The sequence below is a fragment of the Eumetopias jubatus genome, unplaced genomic scaffold (genome assembly GCF_037043125.1).
Source record: "Eumetopias jubatus isolate StellerSeaLion01/CBP00866 unplaced genomic scaffold, mEumJub1_p1.0 scaffold_2, whole genome shotgun sequence".
NCBI classification, from domain to species: Eukaryota; Metazoa; Chordata; class Mammalia; order Carnivora; family Otariidae; genus Eumetopias; species Eumetopias jubatus.
In genome coordinates this window covers 26258968-26279922 of record NW_028274808.1, presented here as the reverse complement: position 1 = coordinate 26279922, position 20955 = coordinate 26258968, and the positions used below count along the sequence as shown (strand labels likewise).

General features: G+C 41.9%; 1 protein-coding gene across 1 annotated transcript; it reads right to left on the bottom strand.

Annotated features, from left to right (window-relative positions):
* Positions 1-17693: 17693 nt before the first annotated feature.
* On the bottom strand, positions 17694-18285 carry LOC114201468 (activated RNA polymerase II transcriptional coactivator p15). The gene has a single exon (XM_028094138.2). The coding sequence runs from the start codon at positions 18241-18243 to the stop codon at positions 17863-17865; it is 381 nt and encodes a 126-aa protein (XP_027949939.1). The 5' UTR covers positions 18244-18285; the 3' UTR covers positions 17694-17862.
* Between the last annotated feature and the right edge of the window lie 2670 nt (positions 18286-20955).

The window sequence follows — 20955 nt, the reverse complement described above, 5'->3', positions numbered from 1 at the left end:
GTAACTAAGATTACTACTTTTAAGAATTAAAAGAGCACTTTAACAAGAAACTTTTTGACGCCTTCAAAATTTGTGTCGTTTCCCACAAAAGACTTGAGAGGTGAAGCTAGAAGGGGGACTGCCGGCCTGGAAACCAAATTCAGGCTTGATCAAGGCAAACACGGGATAGTGACTAAAATGTGACCAAATCCTTTCTGTATTTAATGAATGATTCCAAGGCAACAAATAACAGGAAGATAAAAAAGTATAGCCATTTATACTGCTTGGCATTCAGCTGGGTCATTGTGTTGAGCAGGTAAACAGAGGTTCTTAACCTTTGCTTTTCTCTATTTTGATGGGAGGTGACAGGGTTTAGTGGAAATAATTCGGGTCTTATATGCTACTGTTGTAGCATTTGCTGTGTGTTGATTTTAAACTTTTGGCAGGTGGGAAATTAACTTTTCTTTCCGTTTTCTCACACATGAAATCAAGACAACAGTATCTGTACCATAATTTGATGAGAAGGACTGAGATGGTAGAGTGCACCGTGCTGTCTTTCATCCTCTGATTTCTATACCTCTTTTCAGAGACTGGTGCAGGACTTGGCTTCCTACCAGGGTAAGTCTCAAAGGAGTTGCTGCTGAGCCTGCCCTCTCACCCTTGTCCCTCCCCACCGCACTCCAGTCAGCCCTCTGTCCCCGGAGTTCTACGGGCATGGCTCCCGTGAAGTTCGCCAGTGACTTCCACCTGCGATCTCATGTTCAGGCTTCTGTCCTCCGAGCAGCGTCTCAGAGTTGAGCGCTCTGTCCTTCTGACGACACGTTTCTCTGGCTCCCAAGACTTCACAGCTGTCTGGAATTCCTCTCACGGCACAGTTCTTTTTTCATGTCTCTGTAGTTCCCTTCTCTTTGTGGGTTTCTAAGTGTGAGGGTGCTCCAGGACCCCGCTCTGGGACAAATTTCTCTTCTTCTCCCCTCCCTGCCTAGGCCATCAGGCCATCTCACGCACATGCCAATGACTCTTGGTCTGTCATCTCAGGAGATGACCTGTGGCCCCGTGGTCCACCAGGAAGTCTCACAAGCACCTCAGCCTCAGCCCCACTGAACCTCCCCCGACCTCCATTGCCCTCCACCTCTTGGCTAGTCTTCCTTTTCTGACTCCGTGGCTCTACCTTCCACTTAGTGGCTAGGGGGAAAAACACTAGAAGTCATCCTGGACCCCATTCTTTCCCTTTTCCCATCCAACTCATCAAGGTTCTATTGGGGCTGCTTCCAAAATGTATCTTGAATCTAACCCTCATCATCTCCATGGCTAAAACTGGAATGCAGATCACCCTGATTACTCACCTGGATTTCTACCTGGCGTCTTGTCCCCTGATGATCCCTTATTCATATAGAAACGAGAGTGATCGCGTAAATCAGATGACACCACCCTCCTGCTCGAAATCTCCCAATAGCCCCTGTTGCTACTAGAATAGAATACAAGCTTTGTGGCCCAGCCTGTAGTTCCAACAGGACCCGACGCCCGACGTGTTCTCCACCCGAATCCTCAGCAGTTCCTCCTTGTCCATCCAGATCCGGCTTCAGTGATCACCTTTCTGTCTCTCTAACACGTCCCGCTTCCTCCTCCCTCAGCCCCTCTGCACCTTCTCTACCTGAGATTGTCAGGGGCTCCCTCCTCATGATTTAGGTCTTAGATGCTTCCTTCTCAGAGGCTGTCCCTGACGTGCCGGGCAAAGGGAGGCTTCCACCCCATTCCAACACTTCCCCGTGACCCCATTTTCCTCTCTTCTCAGAATCCAGCTCCACCTGATGGTGTATTCCTTACTTATCTCTTTACGCATCAATGGTATGTCTCCTCTCCGTAAAATACACACTCTGTGAGGACAGAGAAATCCATCTTCCTCACGATACATTCCTGGGCCTGGCACAGAAGTCAGGCTCGTGACATTGGCGTGGAGTGAGTGAAACTTTTAAAGTGCTAATAAACAGTAAGCATTCAATAGATTTGGTTTCTTCTGTCCTTTTTTTTTTGAAATGAATTTAAAATCTATGATTTTTCTTTGTATTTTTTTATTCTGACGCCCATTGTTGTCTCTGTGTGGCAGGTTCCAGGCTTGGGGTTGAGGATACCAACATGAGTAAAATCTGGTCCTTTGGAAAGTTGCAATCTGGTAGGTGGGGTAGGCATGTAAGTACAAGTGTTAAAAAATTATGTAAATATACATGTGTGTATATGATACATAATATGATATTTATAATTTTAACCATTTGTAAGTGTACCATTCAGTAGCATTAGATACTTTCACAATGTTGTGCAACCACTATCTATCTCCAAAGCTTTTCATCATCTCGACACAACTCTGTGCCCATTAAACAATAACTCCCCCACCCCTGATCCCAGGTCACCGCTATTCTACTCTCTGGCTCTGTGAAGTTGCCGATTCTGGGCATCTCCTGTAAGTGAAATCATATAATATTTGTCCTCTGTGTGTAGCTTATTTCACCAAACATAACGTTTGCAAGATTTATCCATGCTGTAGCATATATCAAAATTTCATTCCTTTCTTATTTTTTATTTTTAAATTAATTTTAATTTTAATTTTTAAGATTTTATTTGTTTATTTGACAGAGAGAGAAAGAGAGCACAAGCAGGGGGAGTGGCAGGCAGAGGGAGAGGGAGAAGCAGACTCCCCACTGAGCAGGGAGCCTGACGCAGGGATCAGTCCAGAACCCTGGGGCCTTGACCTTAGCCAGAGGCGGACGCTTCACCGACAGGGCCACCCAGGCGCCCCTAAAGTGTCATTCCTTTTTATGACTAGTATTCCATTATATGTAGCTCATTTTGTTTATCCATTCATCTGTGGATGGCATGTGGAAATGCTTGAAATACAGCAGGTACTCAATAAACAGTTTCTTTCCTTGTTTTTTGTTTGTTTTGGTCAGTACAGTTGAGGAAGAAGTAGCGTCTGCGAGGTGGAGCATTTTGGTATTTTGATAGCATGATTTGCGAATTTTAGGGCTGAGATTAGAGAGAGATGTACTGGGTGAGAGTACCCAGGAGGGAGGCAAGGTCTGGTGCTCAGAGCTCCCATCTATACACAGTGGGGTGGTTTGGGGTTTTGGCGGAAGAGTAAGTTATGCATAAAAGGATGGCTGATGTGGGGGACATATAAATGAGGATGGCTATGGGCTCCCTAAAACCTTGTTCACTGATCCCACCAAATTTAAAACTGCCTAGTGCTGGAAAATACTTATCAAGGCCCAGGATAAGCTTCGGCTGATCTTTTGGCTCCCCCTAGTGGAAAAAAGTGGTATTTTGTTGTCTTAAAACCCCAGACGCGGTGGTTGTCTCTAGACCCAACAGTAAAGGGGATGCCGTTTGTGTGTTTATGTTCATGCTGGTTTTTATCTAAACATACCTGTGTCAGTAAGAGGTTAGTTAGGATATCTCTATGATGTGTCTCATATGCTACCACAGGACAACAGAGGCAAGGAACTGCAGGGATCTGCTCACGGTGACTCCGCGAGTTCAGTACTTGCCTTGCGAGAAATGAATCCCCTATTAATTACATGCCGACCAGGACACAGAAACTCTGAGACCATAGAGTGTTTATAAGGCGCAACGGGAAGTCCTGTGGCTCTATCTGCTTGGCCTGAGACCGGTGGGCAGGCTCAGAGCTCCTGGTGCCTTTTCTAGTGCTTTCTGCTCTTCTCTTATGGTCTCCTGCGGGCAAGTTTACACTGGCCTCTGCCCTGTGGCTTTGCGGGGCTGCTCAGGGGCCTTTTTTTAAAAAAAAAAAAGTCTTTACTCTGGGCTATTCTTCCCTTTGTCAGCAGGTGGCAGCAAATCTCAGGGAGTAAAATACATTGTCCCAAGATGCAGTATTTGTCCCCAAATGGGAAGCAAATGGGTAGTGATTTACCAGTAGGGCCTCTATCAGAGTTTGCTATGGCTTCCCTAAAAGAGACAGAGTGTCGTCCTTGAGAAATGGCTTGCGATTGGGGGTAAATATCAGGGCAAATCTTTCAGGGGCTTTGTCACTTTGGGTACTTCCATGACTTAAACTCTGAGTCACTGCTAACTCATCTGTAAAGATGAGAACAAATCCCTCCCTACCTTTCAGGATAAGGTGCCGCCAGAATGCGTTAGCCTTCTCTACTTCTCTACTTCCAGAGTGCACTCTAGGAGTACTAGGAAAAAATTTTGGTGAGAGACATGACTGAATGCTTCCCCTCATCGTTACTTGGTCAGCTGACAACAGCTCAATTTATATTAACAACTTGACTTCTAGCCTCTGCACAGATAAGTAAAGGAAGGGTTTATTGGTTCCCTGTGGCCGCCCCAACAAGCTCCCACAGAGGTTGATTCTCTTGCGGTCTGAAAGCTGGAAGTCTGGCGGGGTTGTTCCCCATTCTGGGGCATTCTGTGGCCTGTGGCCACATCACTGCAGTCTCGGCCTTGGGGTCACATTGCCTTTTTCTCCTTTGCGTGCAGAATCTGCCTCGGCCTCTCTCTAATAGGGAAACATGAGTTTGTATGCAGGACCCATGCAGATAATCCAGAGTAATCCCTCCTTCTCAAGATCCTTAATTTAACTGCATCTACAAAGACTTACCATTTAAGGTAACATTTGTGGGCTCCAGAGATTAGAACCTGACATCTTTGGGCAACCAGCTTTCAGCCTATTGTGGAGGGGATTCGAGAGGCCGTTTGCTGCCTGGCATGGCACCCAGGACGCGGGCAGTGTGGTTATCTGGGCTGAGATTCCGCAGTAATCTCTCTTTCCTCCATTCCACAATAGGTGTTCAGGGAGTTTCAAGAAACTTTCCGGCCTGGCAAATGTGGGAAAGGCAGAAGTGATAGGGGTATGGAAGATTTCTGTGAAGAATTAGAAAACATTACATCGAGGCCCTCAGTGTCTGCAATTTGGCGAGACGCATGGAGTGGAAGAGAGTTTGCCAACGTTGCCTCCAACTATTCAAATGTGCCATTCCAGGAGGGAAGGAGCTACAGACAATATGTGAAGAAATGGCCAAGGCTCTGCTCTGATTTTTGTAAAATAAATTCAGACTTCCCCTCAAAGAATGGCTAAAGGAAGTTCTCCAAACATGAAAGAAATGGTAAAATGATAAAATTTGGAAAACCAGGGAGAAAGAGACAACAAAGCAAGAATGTCGGTTTTCAGGATTCAGATTCAACATAATGCTAGAAAGTCTAGCATAGAATATTCCCCCGACTCCACAAAATACTAAAGCTAATGAGTGATTTTGGCAAGGTTACAAGATATAAGATTACAATACAAAAAGCAATTGTATTTCTGTGTACTAACCGTGAACAGGTGGACACTGACATTAAAAACACAATACTATTTATCATTTACTAAAAAAAAGAGACAGAAAAATAGGTAGAAATCTAGCGAAACATGTACAAGACTTGTATGCTAAAAACAACAAGTGCTAATAAAAAAGCAAAGAAGCTAGGGGTGCCTGGCGGCTCGTTGGTTGAGCATGCAACTCTTGATCTCAGGGTCGTGAGTTCACACTGGGTGTGGAACCTACTTAAAAAAAAAAAAGCAAAGAAGGCATAAATAAATGGAGGGATATACCAGATTCATAGATTGGAAGACCGAATATGGTAAAGATGTGAATATCTCCATATTGATTTACAGGTTCAACACTATTTCTAACAAAGCCCTAGCAAGATGAAACTTTTGTAGATGCCAAAATTATTCTAAAATTCACATGGAAAGGCAAAGGGACGGAAGTATCTAAAACAACTTTGAAAAAGGATAAAGTGTAAGGAATCAACCTACCCAAATTTGAGATGCCCTTTACAGTGACAATCATCAAAACTAGTAATGGCAGAAGGATAGACACACAGGTCCATGTGACAGGAGCAAAAATGCAGAAACAGACACATGAATACGCCCCACTGATTTTTGACAAAAGCGCAGATTCAACAGAGGATAGTGCTAGAGCACTTGGATCTCCATGGGCTGAAAAATAAATAAATACCCTCAGTGTTCAGTCTCACACTTCATACCGAAAGATTAACTTATGAGGGATCATGGACCTAATGTAAAAATGTAAAATCATGAAGGTTTTAGAGAAAAATATGAGAAAACGTTTAGGATCTAGGTCTAAGTGCAGAATTCTTAGACATGATTAAAAAAAGTAGGATCCATAAAAGGAAAAACTGACAAACTGAACTTTAGCAAAATGTTAAGAAGATGAAAAGACAAGCTGCCGTTCAGGAGAAAATATTTGCAAATCAAACCTATGGCAAAAAAAGTAGCATCTAAAATATATTTTCAAACTCTCGAAACTCAACAGTGGAAAAGCAAACAAATAACCAGATTAAAAATTGGACCAGAGACCTTAGAAGATGTACATATGGGGGGTACGTGGGTGGAACAGTAGGTTGAGCATCTGACTCTTGGTTTGGGCTCAGGTTATGATTTTGGGGTCCTGAGATTGAGCCCCACGTCGGGCTCCATGCTCACTGTGGAGTTTGCTTAAGACTCTCTCTCTCCCTTATCTAGACACGTAACACCCTGCATCCCCTGACACCTTCTGTTGGTGCTGGGCGGTCTCGGCTCCCCGTGTGCTGCTGATGTGGACTCTTCCGTCATTGCGCTAGCTTCTGGGTGTGACTGTGGCCCTTGGCCACACAGCCCTTTCGTGGCTTGCTCCTGCGAGGTTGTTTTGACCGAAATAGAACCACAGATGTGGTTGGGGTGGTGGCGACACCGCCATCTGTCACTTTGTTTTGGATGAGCCCTGATGGTTTGAAAGCCAGGAAAGAGGCAGTACGGGAATCCAGTCTCTTGTGGAGGTTGGAAAGCTTGCCTCAGTGTTGGGCAGCAGCAGGCTGAACGCACACGTTGTCAGCCAACTACCAGCAGTCCGTGTGGCCTCTGTCGTGGCTGTTCTCAGTATTGGAGATTCTGTCGTTGGTGACCTCGCTGCGCGTGGTCCGCTTGGTGCCCCGCTTTGCCTTCCGGAAGGCTGATTGTCATGCTCAAGAAGTGCAGCGCCTCACCTCGGGCAGCAGGGGGAGCTTGTCCGGCTCTGCGCTTCTCTCTGCGGTGAGTGCCTGGTCTCACGCTCCTCCTGCTTGAACAGGCGTCGTGCGGCACGTCTGTCTGGCTCTGGTCAGAGTCCCTGCGTGCCAGTCTCCAGGCTGAGCCCGGCTCCCTGAGCGCAGGCGGATGCGTGTGCCCTGAGAGTGGGGGTGTCTGGCGTGTGCACTGTGCGAACGTGGCGCAGTGGCTTTGGACTGAAAACCAGTGTTCTTTGGAAGTATCCTGAGGGTTGGGTCAGTGGAAACCTTTCCAGCCTCACTTAATGATTTGCATTGTGGCTTTCCTGCGAGTACCTTTAGCACCTTCAATACCACATGGTCTGCCACTCTCCAGACGATTATGACATGTCATGATCACCATTATTTTCATCATTGTTCCATTTGTTGCCTTTAGGGTGGAAGGAAGGGGAAGGGGCTTTTTGTTGTTTTCCTTTTTTCCTCTGTTCTCTTTTCTTTTGGTGGCTTAACCCACACTTGTGTGGTGACTGATTCCACTCCCTCGCCCGGTACTTCAGGCTTCGTTCTAGGCCAACGTTTCAGATCTGAATGCATTGCTTGCCTTTTCCTGGTATCAGAATGTTGGTTCCTTGTTCGAGGAGCCCAACATGAGTTTCCAAAATTATCATGGGACTTGTGAGTGCACAAGCCCTGAACCTGTATAAAATGTCCCGGCCTTCCTCACTGACCTGCTATCGTGTCCCCGTGTCGTGTGCGTGTGACGTCCGGCTGTCACGTGAAGCTTCCGAGGAGAACCTTAAACACAGACCATCCTTTTTTGCATGCTCTATTCTAAATAGGATGTTAAATGTAACTAACTGAACTTGCATGTGAAAGATTTTTAGGTTTTTTGTTTTCTATCTTTGTTTTTATTTGTTTTCAGTTCTCTGTATATTGCTTCCTGTGCCGTTGTAGTGGTGGTAGGATGAAAATGCGCTGGTGGCACCACGCAGTGCCGGCGGAGGGTGGTTCCCCACCTCTGTCTGTCGTGCAGCATTTGAAGGGACTGTGCGTGCTCGAAGCGCTCGCAGTCACCTCTAAGCCAGAGTTCATTCCTATTCCTCTTTTACGTGCCAAACCCCGAAGTGCATTGGGCTCGAATCTCTGAGCGCTCTGGACCCATTAGAAGATTGTTCTGATTGTCACAAATTGTAGTACCTGAAAACACGCGTAAGCTGATTGTCTTAAAAAAAAAAAAAGAAAGAAAGAAAGAAAGAAAGAAAGAAAGAAAGAAAGAAAGTTCTCCAAAGACAAAACAGGAACAATTATTATAACAAATAATTATGGTTGAAATGTCTGTGGTTCCTTGGAAATGCTGCGCTTTTTGTATTTCCACCATTAGTGTGGTGTGAGCGGATGTATATAGTTCAGAGGTCTTCGTGTTCGCATCTTACAATTAGGTAAATGACCTCATCTTTCAGGCTTGAATTCATTTTTAATTTTAACTTTATTTTATACAATGTGTAGACCGTTCCCCGTTCTCTGCATTTAGAAGTATAAACAATATAAATCTGTTAATTCTGTAAGTAATTTTTATAATTATGATGTAACTCTATCCTATCCTTAAAACATTTAAAATAAACCCTTTATGTGCAAAAAAAAAGACTCTCTCTCCCTCCCCATCTGCCCCCCACCCTGGGCATACTCACTCTCTCTCTCAAATAAATAAATCTTAAAAAAAGGATGTACAGATGGTAAACAAGCACCCCCCAAAATGCTCCATACCATATATCATCAGGGAAATGCAAATGAAAACAGTGAGATACCATTACACTATTAGAATGGCCAAAATCTGGAACCCTGACAATGCCCAGCGCTGGTGAAGATGCACAGAAACTGGGTCACTTGTTCATTGCTGGTGGGAATATAAAATGGTACATCCATTTTGGATAACAGTTTGGCAGTTCCTCAAAAAGCTTGCCATGTGGCTACCATATGACTGAGCAATTGTGCTCCTGGACATTTGTCTCAGATAAATAAAGACTTATGTTCATAAAAGACTGTAGATAAATGTTTATAGTAAGCTTTCTTTGTGATTGCAAGAAACTGGAACTGTCCAGATGTCCTCCAATGGGGCCGCATTCATGCCATGGAATACTACTCACCAGTAAAGAGGAACAAAAGGTTGGTACACATAACAACATAGGTGGATCTCCAGAGAAATTATGCTGAGTGGAAAAAAAAAATAACCAACAATCCCCCCAAAGCTCCATCATTTCATGAGTCCATTTACATAACATTCTTGAAGTGGGGGCAGGTGGGAAGGAGGTGTGGCTATAAAAGGGCCACATAGGTCCTTGTGGCGGAAATGTTCTGTCTTGATCGTATCAGTGTCAATACCTTGGTTGTGATACTCTATGATGGGTTTGCAAGATGTTACCACTGGTGGAAATTAGGTAAAAGATGCACAAGAGCTCTCTGTATTACTTCTTACAACTGTGTGAGAATCTATAATTTTTTTTAAATTGAAAATTTAATTTAGAAAATGCTAGAATAGGGGTGCCTGGGTGGCTCAGTCGGTTAAGCATCTCCCTTCGGCTCAGGTCATGATCCTGGGGTCCTGGGATTGAGCCCCGCATCGGGCTCCCTGCTTAGCGGGGAACCTGCTTCTCCCTCTCCCTCCCCCTGCTTGAGCTCTCTCTCTCTCTCTCTCTCACTCACTCTCTTTCTCAAATAAATAAATAAAATCTCTTTAAAAATACTAGAAAAACACTGTGTTCTGGAATCACAGCATTTTTTTCACTTTTTATCTTTCATTATCCCTCTCAGCCTTTATTTTCTATAGCCTTTTATATTACTGTCTACCAATGGTTGCGAAGGAAAAAATGTAGAAAGAAAAAACAGATTTCTTAATAAATTAGTGAAAAAAAATCAGAAGAACCGAAAGGTAAGTTGAGGAACACAGATGAAATGGTCTGAGCTATTGTGAATAGCACACAATCATATTCATTTATGAAGTTTCCTTTTAAGAGGCAGTGTCTTCATTCAGGTCCTCCGAGAAGCAGGTGCCAAGGTGGAAATACAAAAGCAAGAGAATTCTCGGAGGAAGACGTGCGGAGGGGGTTTATGAGGGAGGAAGCGGGAGTGGGCAGAGAAGACCTCCACCCCTTCATGAAGCTCTGGCATTATGAGAGGAGCAGGTAGGACACTTGGTCCGCATCGCCTCTCTGAGAAAGTCTTGGCCAGGCTGGTGGGTAGTCCCAGAGCGAGGACTGACCATCAGAAGATTCCTCCATCAGGCAGGAATGGCTGGGCTCTAGTACCCCTGCCTTGCTCAGTTGTTCTCTGGGATCAGACAGGAGGGGATGGGGCTTTGGCATTAAAGCTGTGGACCCAAGGTGTGGCAGGTGTAGGCTCTGCCCCAGCGACACTCAAAGATACATGTGAGTGATATGCCTCAGGATTTCCAAATAATACCTATGCTCTTTGGTGAAGTTAACATAATCATTCAGCTCTTTACTTTATAGCCGTAATGGAAAGCTCTTCAAATCATGAACAACTATGCAGATTTTGCCAAGGAGTCGGGAGTAGAAGAAACAGCTGTTAAGTTAGATGCCAGGGTAACTGGGTGATAGCCCCCAGCTGTGACAGTTTCATGCGTGGGTGACTCACTTGAACTTCCTGAGCTTGTTTTGCCTTGCACAAAAGGCTAACAATACTTGCTTTCCTGTTAGAACTTTCAAAGTATAGTCAGAAGCCTGAGGTTCTAATCCCAATTCCGCTATTTACCAACAGGGCAATCTTGGACCCATTTTCCTCATCTCTACCCTGGAAAAGACAATAGCACCCAACCTTCCCACTTCCAGCTCATGCTGCAACTCGCCAGGGATTGCTGGCAGACTCAAGGACATAATAAGGGGCTAAAACCCAATAAGAGTTATCAAAGAAAAAAATACAAAATAATGGATGTAAATATTACTTGAAAGGATAAGGAGTCAAATGTCATTTTTGTCATTAGCTGGAGGATGGTCCACAGCCTGGAACCCACTATGCAGGTGGGATGGCTCACACTCAGCCGCACCCCCCAGGGCCTCCGACCCTCCGTTCCCCTGCCAGGTTCAGATTTCTCTCTCAGATTTCCAGTTCCATTTCCCCTGTTCTGCAGCCTGCCAGTGCCCCTGCACCAAAGGAAATGCCTTTATTGTAATTTCTCACATGGCCCTGGAGTAAGATTACTTGCCACATTTATTTTATTTGACAGAGAGAGAGAGAGAGAGCACAAGCAGGGAGAGAGGCAGAGGGAGAGGGAGAAACAAGACTCCACGCTGAGCAGGGAGCCCGATGCGGGGCTCGATCCCAGGACCCTGGGATCATGACCTGAGCCAAAGACAGACGCTCACCCGACTGAGCCACCCAGGCACCCCTACTTGCCACATTTAACTGAATCGAAAATGCCCCCTCCATTTTAAGTCATACCATTGTTTTATGTACCGCAAAAAGAGGAAAGAAAAAAAAAAAAACCCACCAACGAGGCTGTGACACAGTGTCTTAATGACATACCTCCCTGTGCGTGAAATGCTCACACGTGCCTCTCCCTGTGTTGAAACTTCTGTCATCCATTCTGAAGGACTTGACAATCTCCCTGCTTGGCTTCTGACAAGCATTTCTTTGCATGTATCTCAATAATTCAATGTGACTGAGCTTCACGTCATGTCCTTTAAAGCAGTGCTCTTTAAACTTTTATGGGCAGTCACCTGGGGATTTTGCTGAAATGCAGATCCCGATTCGGTAGGTTTAAGGTAGAGCCCGAGATCCAGCATCTCACCATCTCCCAGGTGACGCTGCCGGTCCGTGGACCACAGTTTGAGTAGCGCGGGTAAAGCACTTGGTTTGCTTCGCAAGCAACAATGGAATCGCAAGCATTTCTCCTCTAAGGAACATTCACTTCACAGATAACAAATGTATGCCCCACTGCTCTGTCCCCTTGCCTTTGTGAATATACGGAGGTTTTCCATTCAGTCCTGAATCACGGTGGAATCTTTCTGAAGACATTTTACATGGCAATGAGACCCTGCGCATGTAGTACCCACAAGGTACAGTAGATCCTTGTTGAAGTGGTGACAACAGCAACGACTATGAACGAGTTGGCACACACAGGCAATGACAACTGGGTCTCGCTGATACCCGGAGGACAGCAATTGTAAGATGCTCTGCATCAGAAGATGTACTCCGATTTCAGAGTTTAGAGTTGTTAAAATATGAAAAAAATGCGCATCTTAGAATCAGTGCAAAATGGAAATTAACTCCTTGCCATTTCTTTCCTACTCTTTTTTTTTTTTTCTTCTCTTTCTTAATTTGAAGAAATTTCTTTCAGGGGTTGATTTAACCTAACGCCTGCTGGAAATTAGCTTTGCTTTTTTGGGGGGTGAGTTCTCTACCCCATCCGGTCCCATCCAAGACCCTGCTTGAGAGGTCATGGCAGCAGTCACCCCATCACCTTGTTGGAGGTTCTCTGTACTGGGGCTGAATGTCACTTTCCAGCCTGGCTGCTCATCCTCTTGCCCCAGGAGCCTCTGGGGGTTCTGTGAGTTAGGGCCACATCCCTGTAAACCTGCAAAGCCAGGGTCCTGCTGGCACACTAGGAATGCACTGAGCCTAGCCCAAAGTCGGTTCCTAGCAGACGTCTGGTGAATGCTTTGGGGTGATAGTTTTGAGTTCCAGAGGATGCCTTTTATCTCAGGAGCATCGGCGCTTTCCATCAGCTTGAAGTGAGGCTGGGGCAGCAATTTCTATTTGAGAGTAGTTATGCTAGGGATTTTCCCCACCAATTCACATGCTATCAACACTTGGCCTAGAGTGGAGTATCATCGATAGCATAAGTAAACACATGATCAATTTAAATCGGTAGATCCACATTTCTCAAAATATTTTCCATGCAAAAACATTTGAGTGTCTAGGGGATAATAAGTGTGCCAAAGAAATGACTCTGCCTAGCATGTGAATTAAACCCATGCCTCTCTTTGCCTCCCACTGAACTCAACTATAAAACCTGGACAGAATACATAGTTAATAAATTTGAGAAATGCTGGCATAAACCAAGTTAAACAGGTCCTGGGTTGTCTTTATTAAGTGTTGTGAATCTATTAGAGGGGCTGTTTGTATTCAGTGTTTTCCAAATAGTTGATTAGAGATTTTTTTTTTCTCAAGGAGTATCCCAAAAGATACGCTGTCTTGTTTCTATGTGTCCCATGTCCCCCCATATGTGGATTAGATGGGTATGACATTTCTCATCTCTCACCAGGAGATCATGCTTTGTTTAGACAGCTGTTAAATTTGGGGGAAAAAAACTTGTCAGTTCATGGTGACCTTAATTTGGCATATCCGATTGGTGGCTATAAATGGCTACTTCCAGTTTACTAATTATAAAAGGCTTGCTATTTGTCCCTGTTGGGTGATTCATGTGGTAATAATTAATACAATAATTTAATAAGATTAGCTTTTCTTCCCTAAAACTCAGTGAGCCTCATGAGCCAAGAGGAGGGAAGGAAATGAAAGTAACAAAGCAGCTTGTGATCACACGCAGATGAGTTGCTACCTTGAACTCTGCCAGAAAGTTGATAGGGAGCAGATCTGAAACGTTGAGCTATTTCCCTAATACTATACTGGGAATTCAGAGGAAGAAAAACCAACAAAAACCTTTGTTAAAAACATATTGAGAAATAATCAACACTTTTGGAATAACATTTGCTCATAGAGTGCCGGCACTTTGTTTCCAACACTGTTGCGGGTAAGAGAAAGTATATTAGATTTTTGTAGTGTAACACATTATCACCAACACAGAGGCTCAAAGCAACACTATTGATTGGGTCAGTTTCCCAGTTTCTTCGAAGTCAGAAGTCCAGGCAGGGCTCAACTGAGTCCTCTGCTCAGGATCTCACAAGATGGCAATTAAAGTGGCAGCTGGGGTTGTGGTCTCATCTGAGGCTTGACGGCTTCTTTTCAACACATATGCTACTGGCAGAATACATTTCCTCGAAGCTTTGCAGAATTCAGCTGCATTCTAGCCGTATCGTCAAGGTTAGCCAGAAAGCCTATCTGGCTTTGAACCTCTTTTAAGGGCTCATCTAGTTAGATCAGGAGCATGCTGATCTAATCATCTCTTTTGATTAATTCAAACTCAACTGATTAGGGACCTTAATTACATTTGCAAGATCCCTACTGCTATATAAAATAACATAATCTGGGAGATTTGCTTGCTCAGTTGGTAGAACATGCAACTCTTGACCTTGGGGTTGTGGGTTCAAGCCCCAAATTGGACCTAGAACTTACTTAAAAAAAATACAAAGAGCTGTAGGACTACATCAAAATAATTTAAAAAAAAATAAAGTCACATAATCATGGGAGTGATATGCTATTATATTTATGAATTCTGCTCACACTCATGGGGAGGGGATTATGAAGGGCATCTACACGAGGGGCAGGAATTTTGGGACCTATCTTAGAAGTCTATGAATCATGTGAAATTAACACACATCTCCCTTTATTTCCTTACTGAGGTCAACTCTCAAATCTGGACAGAATACTAGAACAGCTGTTTGAGAACTCTGAAAAATAAATCAGCAGGCAGACTGGGGAGGAGCCCAGAATTCTAAGTCCTATCAAAGTAGCAGATATAAATAAGATCAATTGTCTCATAGCATAATAGCAAAATGTCCAGGACACAAACCAAAATTACTTGACATATAAAGAACTACAGAAACCGCAACTCATATGGGAAAAGACAATCAACAGACACCAATGATAAGATGATATAATACTGGAATTTTCTGACAAGGACTTTAAAGCAGGGATCATAAAAAATCCGTAAGTGTTAAGCGAACTCAAAGACTCTTATAAGTAAAGTCTGCATTTAATTTGGTCTTCCTTTTTCTAGTTTCTTAAGGTAGAAGTTGAGGTAATTGCTTTAAGTATATAGCATTTAGTACTAGAAATTTCCCCTAAGAACTGCTTTAAGCGCATTTCACAAATTTTGATATGTTCATTTCACTTCACTGAAAATATTTTCAAATATCTTTTTTTATTTCTTCTTTAATTCACTTAGTATTTGTTAGTGTATTATTTAGTTTCCATTAGGCAAAAATTTGTGATTTTCCAGAGATTATTTCCACAGGTTATTTTTAATTTAATTCCACTGTGACTGGAGAATATAGTTTGTATAACTTGAACATTTAAAAATTTATTGTAATTTGTTTCATAGTCCAGAATATGGTCTATATTGGTAAATGATCTGTGTGTACTTAAAAATAATGTGGATCTTGCTATTGTTAGGTGGAGTGTTTTGTTTTATAAATGTTAATTATATCAAGTTGGTTAAGAGTGACTTTTTAAATCTTCTATATGCTTGCTGGTTTTCTTTTTACTTGTGCTATCAATTAGAGATAATTATTGAAATTTCTGACTATAATTTTGGGTTTATTTATTTCTCTTTATAGTTCTGTCAGTTTTTGCTTCATGTAATTTGAAGTTCTATTATTATGTGCTTCTGTTATTTATATCACCACTCCAGATTTCGTTTGATTTGTGTTAGCATAGTGTATCATTTCCTATCCTTTCACTTTTGACCTGTGTCTTTATACTTATACTTTATACTTTAAGCACATTTCTTATGGAAAGCATTCATTTGCAACTTGTTTTTTTTTATTCAATGTGTCAATCTCTGTCTTTTAATGAGAGGTGTTTAGATAATTTACATTTAATGTGATTATTGATATAGTTAGTTTATTATCCTGCTATTTCTTTTTATCTGTCCCATGTCTTCTTCAACCACTTTGTCTTATTTTTGGCCTTCTTTTGGATTAACTGATCTTTTTTTTTGTGCTTCCATCGACCCTCCTTTTTGCCTACTTAGCTATAAATATTTGTTTCATTATTTTAATGGCTGCTAACATATGGTGTGTATAGTGTATAAGGTAGTACACAGCTCTAAATTATCACTGTCTTTAGTCTAAATTATTTACCACTTCGTGCATGTAAGAACCTTAGAATAGAATATTTCCATCTACCCCTTCTGGTTATTATGCTATTGTTGTCATATATTTTACCTATACATATATTATAAACCCCAAAATACATTGTTATAATTTTTGTTTAAATAATCAATTATCATATAAAGAGATTTAATCAGAACAAATAATATTTACCATTTCTGGTGCTTTTTATTCATTTAAGTAGGTCTATATTTTCATCTGGTATTATTTTTCTTCTGCCCAAAAGACTTTCTTTAAAATTTCCTATAGTGTATGTTTGCTGGTAAATTCTTACAGTTTTTATCTGTCTAAAAACATCTTTGAGGCACCTGGGTGGTTCAGTGGGTTAAGCATCTGCCTTCGGCTCAGGTCATGATCCGAGGATCTGGGGATTGAGCCCCGCATGGAGTTCCCTGTTCAATGGAGAGCCTGATTCTCCCTCTCCCTCTGTCCCTCCCCCCACTTACGCGCACTTGAGCCCATGCGCTCTCTCTCTTTCTCTCTATCACAAATAAATAAATAAAATCTTTAAAAAAACAAAAACATCTTTATTTCACCTTTTTTTTTTCACCTTTGTTTTTGAAAGATATTCTTGCTGGGCATAAACTTCTAGTTTGACAGTTTTGTCTTTCAGTATTTTATTTTATTTATTTATTATTTTTTTAGAGATTTTATTTATTTATTTGACACAGAGAGAGAGATAGCGAGAGCAAGAACACAAGCAAGAGGAGTGGGAGAGGAAGCAGGTTTCCCACCGAGCAGGGAGCCCCATGCAGGGCTCGATCCCAGGACCCTGGGATCATGACCTGATCCGAAGGCAGATGCTTAATGACTAAGCCACCCAGACTCCCCTGTCTTTTAGTATTTTAAAGATATCTTCTTGCTTACATTGTTTCTGATGAAAAATCTGCTCCCACCCTTATCTTTGTGTCTTTTTATGTAATATCTTTTTTTTTTAAGCTTTCACAATTTTTATTAAATCCTAATCTAACAGTATCTGATTTTATAGACATCATTCCATGGTGAACATGTTTAATAAGTGAAAGTAAATCAGACATCGAAGTCATTATTCTCTGCAGACTAAGCAATAAGGTAACTACACAGAACACTACAGGTAACAACATACACTTACTTGCCAGAGTTTTCATACAAGTCATTTTTTTTATCAAACTATATCTCCTAATATTTAATACAGTAGAATTAGTGATTGTAGCTCTCATATAATATTTTAATTACAAGTACCTTATTGAGATAACTAACATTTTGACAGTTTCACTGACTTTCCAAATTAGTATAATATATTCAAGAAAGAGAACAAAAAAGTGAAATGAAAACTGAACATAACATTAAAGGAAAACGAAGTAAAAAAAAAGGGAAAGTGAAATATCACTGGGGTAGAAAAATCCAACAAGTCTAGACATTGGGCTGGAAGAAAACAGATCAACTATGGATTTCACAAGTCAAGAGTTTATAAATTCAATGCAATACAAATCCTTTGAATGTAAAAGCCAAGGTGAAACCAACAGGTCTATAAACTGTTACTTTTGGCCTTAAACAGTACCAACTCTTGATCAAAAAAGGCCACAACAGTTAAGATTGTATTACTTGATTTTATTTTACACTAGGTGGCGGGCACAAAGCAATCCTCCTTAATAAAGTTGACAATTAGCTTCACTCAGAACACTTTTAATAATGCACATAAAAAAAAAGTATTCATCTTACAAATTGTTCTGCAATCCAAATATACAATAGCTTAACGTTTAGAAAACAAAAGCCAATGTAAAAAGACAGATTAAAACAACTAGAACAGTACAGGTTTCATGTGGCTCTGATTTTACAGCTTTCTTACTGCGTCATCAATGTCCGCAATCTGTTCCTTCAGCTGGCTCCATTGCTCGGGATTTAAAGAAATACCTTTTCTTCCAGGTTTCATTTCACCTTCTGGATCCATCCAATATTCTCTAATATCAATTAGGACTTTCCCTTTAAAGTCCCGAACACTGACATACCTCATTTTCCCAATCTGGAACATGTTATCATCTCTGCTGCTGCTCTGCTTAGAGGACGACAGGGCTCTTGAAGTTTCACCAGTCTTTTGCTTCTTTACAGGTTTTTCTGGAGTAACTTGCTTTTTCCTCTTTAACTTTTTGTCAACCTCACTGTCAGAATCACTGCCAGAAGAGCTTGAAGAAACAAGTTCCTTTGATTTAGGCATTGCTCCACTCTCGCAGCCGAACCTCTTTCTGCTTGCTCGCTTGCAACTCTATGTAATATCTTATCCCTTTCTCTGGATGCTTTAAATTTTTCCATTTATCACTGGTTTCTTTAGCAATTTGATTATGGTAGGTCTTGATGTAATTTTTTTCATGCTTATTTTGCTTGGAGGCTGGTTGAACTTGGATCTGTGGGTTTATAATTTTAATTAAATTAGGAATATTTTTGGCCCTATTTTTCTTCAAATATTTGTTCCATCATCTCTCTTCGCTCTCCTTTCCTTTGGCAACTCCAATTACACATATATTAGGCCACTTGATACTCTTCATTTTTTCAGATTTTTTCTCTTTGGGTTTTATTTTTCTTAGTTTCTATTGCCATGTTTTCAAGTTTACTAATGTCTCCTTTTTTCCTTCCTTCCTTCCTTCCTTCCTTCCTTCCTTCCTTCCTTCCTTCCTTCCTTCCTTTTTAAAGTGGGCTCCACAATTCAGGGCTTGAATTCACGACCATGTGATCAAGACCTGAGCTGAGATCAAGAGTTGTTTGCTGGGGCACCTGGGTGGCTCAGTCATTAAGCATCTGCCTTCAGCTTAGGTCGTGATCCCAGGGTCCTGGGATCAAGCCCCGCATTGGGCTTCCTGCTCTTCGGGAAGCCTGCTTCTCCCTCTCCCACTCCCCCTGCTTGTGTTCCCTCTCTTGCTGTGTCTCTCTCTGTCAAATAAATAAATAAAACCTTAAAAAGAAAAATAAAGAGCTTTTTGCTCAACTGATTGAGCCACTCAGGTGCCCCTCAAGTTTACAAATGTTTTTTTATGCAAAGTCTAATCTACTATTAATCCCATCAGTTTTTCATTTCAGATGTTGCAGTTTTCATCTGTAGAAGTTCAAGTTGGGTGTGCTTTTCTGGAAATATTCTTTATGTTTATACTTAACTCCTAATATCTGAAATACAGTTATAACTACTGTTTTAATATTCTTGCCTGATAGTTAATATTCTAATACCTATTTCAGTTCTGAGTCAGTTTTGATTGATTGATTATTCTCCTCATTATGGGTTACATTCTCCTTATACTTTGAATGTCTGGCAATCCTTGATTGGATGCCAGCCATTGTGTTATTACCTTCTTTGGATATGAGATATTTTGTTTTCGTATAGCCATTCTTGAGCTTTGCTCTGGGATGCCATTAAATTACTTGGAAATAGTTTGAGCTCTTCAGATCTATTTTCTGATTTATGAGGTGGATCTGGGTCAGTGTTTGGTCTGGGTCTAAATATTTCCCACTACTAAGGCACCGTCATAAGTATTCTGCCCAGTGTCCTGAAAAGTCTGATTTTTTTTTTCCAGGCTGACTGTAGGAACAGGTTATATTCTTGGCCCTTTGAGAGTGCCGGCTGCTTTTACCCAACCCTATCAGATTGTGTCTTCCTCGAGCATTGGGTAGTAGGTTCCCATGTGTGTAAGGATGAGAACTCTGCTGAATACTTGAGGGGACCTCCTCCAGATCACCAGCATTCTCTCTTGGTGCCACTGTCTCTGGTCTGGTGCTCTGTCTGTACACTCTAGCTGTCTGGTCTCCCTCGACTCTCATCTGCATCTCCTCACCTTGGAGAGTCCACCAGGCTGTGCCTGGACTCCCCCTTCCTACCCCATAGCTTGGAAACCCTCTCAAGGTAGTAAGCTGGGACAATAGTAAAGCTCTCCAAATTTGCTTCCTGTCTTTCAGAGACCACTGTCCTCCATTGCCTGATAGCCAGTGTCTTGAGAACTGTTGTGTCATATATTTTGGTTTTTGTTTGTGCATCTGTTTCTTTCAGGCAGCAGGCAAAATCTGTCCTTTTTACTCCATTTTGAACAGAATGCCTCTTTACCATGCTACTGAATGCATATTAAATGCATATTGAAACACAGTGTTTTGCTGATGGGAAAATGAGACACTGAGAGGTTAAAGGTCACAGGACCAATCCATCCTTTAATCATGATGCTGCCTCCTGGTGGAAGAACATGTGCTTCTCACATCTTTACAAGAGAAATTGGCAATGGCATCTTTCCAACACAGCCCATACTTGGCTCTAATTATATTTATAAATGCTAATAGGAGTTGCAATAACAATTATGCTAATCTCTCTGTTTAGAGCCAACTGTTACAACCAATTATGGTCAATGAGTTCAATTTATAAATTGGAATTTATTAAATCTAGCCACTGAAATATACCTCTGTTTTAGGCAGATTGCCTCTAACATTTATGACTAAAGGTATTTACTTTAAAAATGTCCTAATAAGACATAAGCACTTAGAAGAAGTCTTTTCATCTTTATTTTTCCTTTGATGGAATAGAAAAGGAAAACATACCTGCAGTCAGAATTTTGGTCTATTTATTAGATAACAAGGGCTCTGTGAAGCTCTTAAAAAATATTTCAGAGGATGTTTTCTTTTCTTTTTTTTTTTTTTAAGATTTTACCTACTTATTTGACAGGAAGATAGAGAGAGAACACAAGCAGGCAGAGCGGCAGGCAGGGGGAGAGGGAGAAGCAGGCTCTCCGCTGAGGAGGGAGCTCGATGCAGGGCTCGATCCTGGGATCATGACCTGCGCCGAAGGCAGCTGCTCAACCAACTGAGCCACCCAGGCGCCCTGAGGATGTTTTCTGAAGAAACTGCCCAGCTCTGGCTCAGAGCCTGTATAGGATCTGCAGAGGCATTGATTAGGAGAAAG

What these genes read in the sequence shown, in the direction of transcription:
- LOC114201468 (XM_028094138.2), bottom strand. Translation starts at nt 18,243, where the DNA reads ATGCCTAAATCAAAGGAACTTGTTTCTTCAAGCTCTTCTGGCAGTGAT.